General features: G+C 33.4%; 1 protein-coding gene across 1 annotated transcript; it reads left to right on the forward strand.

Moving 5' to 3' along the window:
- Window positions 1-4,561: 4,561 nt before the first annotated feature.
- LOC111991573 (probable leucine-rich repeat receptor-like protein kinase At1g35710) lies at window positions 4,562-7,013 on the forward strand. Its single transcript, XM_065767370.1, has one exon. It carries the CDS (start codon window positions 4,878-4,880, stop codon window positions 7,011-7,013), a length of 2,136 nt encoding a protein of 711 aa, XP_065623442.1. The 5' UTR covers window positions 4,562-4,877.
- The last annotated feature ends 675 nt before the right edge of the window (window positions 7,014-7,688 follow it).

The following is a 7,688-nucleotide window of genomic DNA, read 5'->3' on the forward strand; positions in this document are numbered from 1 at the left end:
CAATCGATTTTCAATTTTCAACTATAGTCTCTAATATATAAGGATAACACTAAACCTAAAAGTCTAAATCTATATATTTTTATCCAATTATATTATATTATCCACTAATTAGGGGTTAATTATCCAATGTAGGATTTCTAACAATTAACTAACCACATTATTTACCAAAAAAACTACCCACATTATTCTCACAAGAATATTTTAACAAATTTGCCACTTGTTGCTACAGAAATAGTCATCCAAGGACAGTGCAATGGAGAAATGTTTCACCTCAATTGCATTAGGAGGAAAATCCAACCCAAAAAAAAAAAAAAATCCAAGATTCTTTTATACTGGACTAATCTTTGATAAGCCAAAAATGTATTGATCCCTTTAGTAAATCAATTAATTAATTATTTGAGTCAGTTAATTAAGTCAATTTAACATGCAATAAACGTGGTAACACAAACAAATCACCAACTATGTTAAATGTAGCGGAAAATAAATTTGACATAGGTGATTTGTTTACGAATGGGGAAAATCACCAGAGCAAAACCCCACCGGGTGAATTTAAGGTTACCACTCCCGAGAATCCATTATTATCAAAATAAGTGATTACAAGTAAAAGGAATTCCAATACCTAATACCAACTTATAGTTGCACCCTTACCTCAATATCTAATTGGACTTGTGATGTAGCGGCAATCTCTCTATTCAATGCATGAATCATAGTACGTGACTAACCAATGATGCACGGATCCCAATATGTGACTAACACACCAACTTGAGGAAGATTGTTGGCTGTAAAGTTCTTCAGTTCATCTATAATGAAGACCAGGAAGCTCCTTAATTACAAAACCCTTGGCGCAAAATGAAATAGCTTCTACAAAGAGAAAGATGAACTAGAGCAATTTTGTCTCCGGTCACAATATGCGTGTAACAACAATTGCAACAACCTTGTATCACTTTGCATTCCTTGTAACGGCCCTTAAAATAATCTTTATATGTGTTTAGGGTTGTGAGAAAAGAAACCCTACACAAATACTCATGAATATGTATGAAATCAAATTTGGAAATTCTAATTTCATAATTCTCGACAGATTCAGCTTCTATCAAGCTTCAACATTAAACCTCGATAGAAATCAAATTTGGAAATTCTAATTTCATAATTCTCGACAGATTTAGCTTCTGTCGAGCTTCAACATTAAACCTCGATAGAAAGGATTCTGTCGAGACATTTGTCGAGCTTCAATGACCAGCACTTCTTTATTTGTTTCTTGGTCAGACTTGCATGATTTCAATACTAAACTTAAACACTTGTTTCTTGACGGACTAAACACATCCTAGATCTACCAAATTACAAGTAAATTGCGTTTTGTTAAAGGATTAGCCAATTTACATAACATATGTCTTTAACAATTCTCACATATGTCCTAACAATCTTCTTTAGTTTTTCACTTGTAGCTTAATATTTTTTAAGTTACTGGTGGCCTCAAAATTAAGCTTGAGCTATATAACTCCCATTTAAATGTGGGTTCAAGCTGTCTTTAATATGTGAGCCTCAACACATGAGATAAAATAGAGAAATATATCAAACTCAAGACCTTTTATGCTAATACCATGTTAAATTATAGATGCCCCTAAAAATCAAACTATTGGAAAATTATAAATTTAATTATCCAACCACATAATTCTAACAATATCCTTACTCCTTGCAACATCAATTGTTATTGTGGCCTTTCTATTTATTTATTTATTTTGGGGGAATAATTGTTATTGTGCCCTTGGTTCCCTTTGAAGCATATTTTATAATTTACTGTTGATTAGTATCAGGAGGTTTAGATAGCAAAAACCAACTTTAACATGTAATATCTAATAATTATAAGAAGTGCTACATAGTACATCCACAATATTTTCACAGCAAATCATAAATGGTGAGTTGTTATTGATTCTAATTTAAACCTATTACTGAAATTACTTATTTCTCACCAATAACAACTTGTCATTTAAGATTGATTGTGAAAGTATTTTGAAAATGTTGTGAGTATAGCATTTCTCAATAAAAATGCTAAAATGGGGGCTAACTTGAATCGATCCATACTAAAATGGACTCAAACAAATCCAACCATTTGCCTATCTAGATACACTTGAAAGTTGTGTCGAGAAAGAGAAGTGGAGAAGCAAGATGGAATATTCATTCTTAGAGTGCATTTTTTTTTTATTCGTGACTACAAGCACTTAAAGGCCGAAGATCCGTGAGGACATTATGTGGAACCTTAACAAAGTGTTCACAATTCACATTAAGATTATTGGTAACGACTCCTGACTTGGAAGTTGGAAGTGCAAGCTACATAGAAAGTCCGCTAGATACAGTCATCCAAAGACAGCAAAATTTGAAAAATCATGAAATATGATAATGAAGAAATTTCCTAGACATATCCAAAATGTCTAGAATATTCCAAAAATACCATAAATTTATATTTCATCCTCTCGCATGAATTGTGAATTATAAATTTCTCAATTCATATGAGAGGGAGAGTACAAATTTATGGTACATTAGAGTATTATAAAAATTACCTACCCAATTGACACCTACCTGAAAAGTCCAATCATTTCATGCATCTTCAACTAATTCCTTTTTTTTTTTTCAACGTAAGTTAAAAAATTGTGAAAGCATGTCAAAAGATCCAGCTCCCTTTGATGGTTTTACTTTGATCCGTGTTATAATATATATATATTAATATATATAGAGAGAGAGAGAGAGAGAGAGAGAGAGAGAGAGAGAAATGTTATAGTAAAACTTGGTTAAAAATCCTTTTGTGTTTTTTTTTTTTTAAATAATAATAATTTAGAAGTCCATACATATTGACTGGAGTCAATCTATGCAAAGGGACTCATGCAATTAGGGGTGTGCAGAAAACCCACCGACCCGCCAAACCCAACTTGACCTAACCCGACCCGCCGGATTGGGTCGGTTTTTAAGCTTGGTGTGTTGGGTTGGGTCACAAAAATTTTTTTATAGGGTCGGGCTGGGTGTGGGTCATAAAATTACAAACCCGCCAAAACCGACCCGATCCACCCATATTTAATATATATTTAAAATATATTATATATTATTAATAATTTTTTTTTAAAATCAACTGTAAATTTAATATATACTAATAATAATATATTTAATATATACTAAAATAATATTATATACTATAAGTGCTTATATATATATATTATATATATATATTATATAATATATACTAATAATAATATTATATATTTAAAATATATATAATATATACTAATATAATAATAATAATAATAATTTGTCAAACCCATGAATTCAACCCGACTCATGCACACCCCTACATGCAATAGAAAATTTGATGCTCTGATCTGGGTAATGGTGGCAGTATGAATAATACAAAAATCTTTCAGAGAGAAAAATACAGACGCGGAAAATTTATTTGATAGTAACAGGATCTTGACTTGAAGTTAATAACAAGTGGGTCCTCAATGACAAGTCGCCACTGATAATAAATTGTCTACGACTTCTAGCGGCAAGTAGCAACGAAAATTTTTACTATATCAGAGCACCAATTAATCTAGTCGGTCACTAATCAGATTTTAATAATAATTATTATATTATTATTTATTATTATTATATTTGGATAAGTTTGCTTTAAAACTTCGAAGAAACCAGAGCCGGAAAAATTTTTTGAAGTAAAAAATATGGAATATAAAAGCTTTATAATAAATCTAAGCTAAAAGTGAAAACAACATTAAACAGAAATTAAAAAAAAAAAAAAAAATGCAACGGAGGCTGACATGAATCCATCTTGTATAGTAACTTGACTGGCGCAAATCTAATTAACTCCATTTTTTTACGTACGATTTACAAAATTGTGAAAGCGCAACAAAAGATCCAGCTCCCTTTGATGGTTTTACTTTGATCAGATTTTGAATAGATAAAATGTTTTATCATCTATGTAAATGATATATATATATATATATAAGAGAAGTTTTGTGGTTAAAAATCATTTCTGTGTGTGTGATTATTGGCAGAGGACCCCACGCAGTAGAAAATTAGCAGCTTTGATCGTGAAATGATGGCAGTCATGGCACTATGAATAATCGGTAAATATTTTAGAGAGAAAATATTTATTTGACAGTGATAGAATCTTGACTTGAAGATAATATGAGCTAACCCATATTTAGGGCTAGGTGAGTTTGGTCCTCATTGCATTTGCATGGGTGTTTCCACTAATAAATTTTCTACACTGAAAAATCAAAGAACCATGACTTCTAGAAGCAAGTAGCAACTGAAGTTTTTGCTACATGAGAGCACCAATTAATCCACTCCGTCACTTATCAGGTCTTTAATTCTCAACCGATTTTTAATTTTCAATTACTCTCTAATGTAAAAATAAAAATAAAAATACATAAAAACTTAACAATGACCGATAAACCCATGTTAAAAAAATCTGAACAGTGACAAAGTTTAACTATGCTTAATCTCGAATACATGCAGGCACTTACCCATCCCATGTGAGTTCGTCCCTGACGTGAAATTTACATGCCTTTCCCATTCAATATTTTAGTATTTGGTTGTGTCACAATGATAAGATTAAAGCACCGTCTGGACAAGTGACAAGTCAATACTAGGAAATGCAAGCTTTTTAGAAAGTCCGTTGGATACATTCAATCACATCACAATGTGGAAAAATAGTTGCGCTATGATAATGAGGAAATTTCCAAGAAGAATTCATGAAATCCAGCAGTTTGATTACGAGTATCTTTTCTGCGCTTCAATCAGAGTCAGGTTGGTATTCTTTGGAAGTCAAAAAAAGTGAAGATACCCACTATTCACAATCTAGCCGTGTCTCACTTACTAAAGTGTGTTGAGACATGGATATAAAAATCGACCGTTTGCCATTACCCTCATCAATCATATACTTCAACATGGCACCCAAAGTTTCCATTTCCGTTGTGGTAGTAGCATGGGTCCTTTGTGTCTTCATGCATTCCACAAATATGTTTATTGCAGCTGTCTCTGTGGCAGCATCTGAATCATCACTAGAGGCGAAGGCTCTGCGGGAGAGTGGGTGGTGGAGTGGTCTCTCCAACGAAACGTCCTTAAATCATTGCAAGTGGAATGAAATAGAATGCAATGATGGTGGAAGTGTTACAGGGATTTTCATGGACGACATCTATCTGGGAGATAATAATATTTGGAAGTTCAACTTCTCTTCCTTCAAAAATTTAGTCAGTCTTAGTCTTTGGAATACTGGACTTCGAGGAAGCATCCCTCAACAGATAGGTACTCTTTCAAAACTCATCCTCCTAGATCTTTCCAGTAATAATCTTACAGGTCACCTCCCTCTTTTTCTCACGAACCTCACTCAATTAGAAAGTTTTTACATTTACCAAATTCTAATCAGTGGGCCCATTCCCGAAGAATTGGGAAATATAAAAAATCTTCAAATATTATATCTGGGCTATAACAAACTCACAGGATTAATTCCTTCAGCTCTGGGCCATTTAACCAATCTCAGGGTTTTGTATTTGTCTTCTAATATGATCACTGGTTCCATACCCAACAAATTGGGAGATTTAAAAAATCTTCAAGTATTATTTCTGGGAAATAACAAACTCACAGGACTAATTCCTTCAGCTCTGGGCCATTTAACCAATCTCAGGGGTTTGTATTTGTCTTCTAATATGATCACTGGTTCCATACCCAACAAATTGGGAGATTTAGAAAATCTTCGAGTATTATCTCTGGGAAATAACAAACTCACAGGACTAATTGCTTCAGTTCTATGCATTTTCACCGATCTCCACAATATGACATATTTGTATCTTAATTCGAACCAATTCAACGGCTCCATTCCCATAGAAATAGGCAACATGAAGAGTCTTACATACTTGAACCTCAGCAACAACAACATCGTTGGTGAAATCCCTTCCACTATACGTCATTTAACTAATTTGTCCTTTTTGTCCCTTAGTTGGAATCAAATCAGTGGTTCTATCCCCATAGAATTAGCTAACTGCTCTTCACTAGCCAACTTGTCTTTAAGTCACAATTACTTAAATAGAAGCATTCCCTCTCAATTCAGTGACCTTATTTCTTTACGTTTTATTGACCTCAGCTACAATAATCTCATAGGCAACATTCCCCTTTATCTTGTTAACTTGGAATTTAACCTGTCATACAATTCTTTGGAGGGTCAAATCTCAAATATTTTCCAAAATCATAGTTTTGATGCATTTATCGGCAATAAGGATTTATGTGGTGACTTCAAAGGTTTCTCTCCTTGCCTTTCATCTTCCCAAATCATGAGCAAAATAAAAATCTCACTTCTCCTCACAAGTTTCATTGTGCTTTTACTTCTTTGGTGTTTTTTCTACTCTCGATGTTGGGTTATAGGGAAAACACAATCCAATCCAAGCAGAACAAAAAATGGGGACTTGTTCTCAATATGGAATTTTGATGGAAAAATTGCATACGAAGATATCATTGAAGCAACAAAAGACTTTGACATTAGATATTGCATTGGAACAGGTGGTTATGGTAGTGTTTACAAAGCACAATTGCCTAGCGGTAAAGTTGTTGCCCTAAAAAAACTTCATCACTTAGAGGCTGAGGACCCAAGTTTTGACAAGAGTTTCAAGAACGAGGTACAAATGCTAACGGAAATTCGGCATCGAAACATTGTGAAACTTCATGGCTATTGCTTGCATAAACGATGCATGTTTTTGGTTTATCAATACATGGAAAGGGGAAGCTTATTTTGTATCCTAAGCGATGATGTTGAAGCATTGGAATTAGATTGGCCTAAGAGGATGAACATTATCAAAAGTATAGCACATGCCTTATCTTACATGCATCATGAATGCATCCCAGTAATTATTCATCGTGATATATCAAGCAACAATATTTTATTGAACTCTGAGCTAGAGGCTTTTGTCTCCTACTTTGGCACAGCTAGACTTCTTGATCCTAATTCCTCCAACCAAACTTTAGTTGTTGGGACCTAAGGTTATATTGCCCCAAGTGTGTTTTTGTGTAATTATTACAACTATATCCTATCCCTTTAACACCTATTATTTTAAAAGGTTAGCCATGTGTGTGTGTGTGTTTCTCCAAAAAAAAAAAAAAAAAAAGAAATCTTGATTCCTCCAACCAAACGTGTTTGCCTTATTGTTTGTTATATGAATTGAATCATGCAGTGTGCAAGCAATCATTTTCACTATGGAATTTTTATCCAATAGCTACTTTTGACCAACCTTTTCAAGTAGAAAATTTAAAAAAAATATAGGATAAATATATTACATTTTTAAATAGTTTCCATTTATTTTTCTATGCAGAACTGGCGTATACCATGGTGGTGACTGAAAAATGTCATGTTTACAGCTTTGGAATGGTGGCACTAGAAATATTAATCGGGAAACACCTAGGAGAACTCTTGACTTCATTATCAATATTATCTTCTCAAAATTTGATGTTAAACGAAATATTAGATCAACGTTTGCACCACCAAATCATTCAATTGCACAAGATATTTTCTTTGCTGCTTCTGTAGCCTTTGCTGCTTACGCACCAAACCAAGTCTCGACCTACGATGAAATGGGTGTCCCAAGAATGTCTTTCAGGTAAGAAACCACTAGACATCCCCTTGCATGCAATTTCGCTATGGCAGTTAAGGAATCAAG

The sequence above is a fragment of the Quercus suber genome, unplaced genomic scaffold (genome assembly GCF_002906115.3).
Source record: "Quercus suber isolate HL8 unplaced genomic scaffold, Cork oak 2.0 scaffold_798, whole genome shotgun sequence".
Lineage (NCBI taxonomy): Eukaryota > Viridiplantae > Streptophyta > Magnoliopsida > Fagales > Fagaceae > Quercus > Quercus suber.

Bases quoted from the DNA above. Each gene is read 5' to 3' on its own strand.
- LOC111991573 (XM_065767370.1), top strand. From the start codon at position 4,878: ATGGATATAAAAATCGACCGTTTGCCATTACCCTCATCAATCATATAC.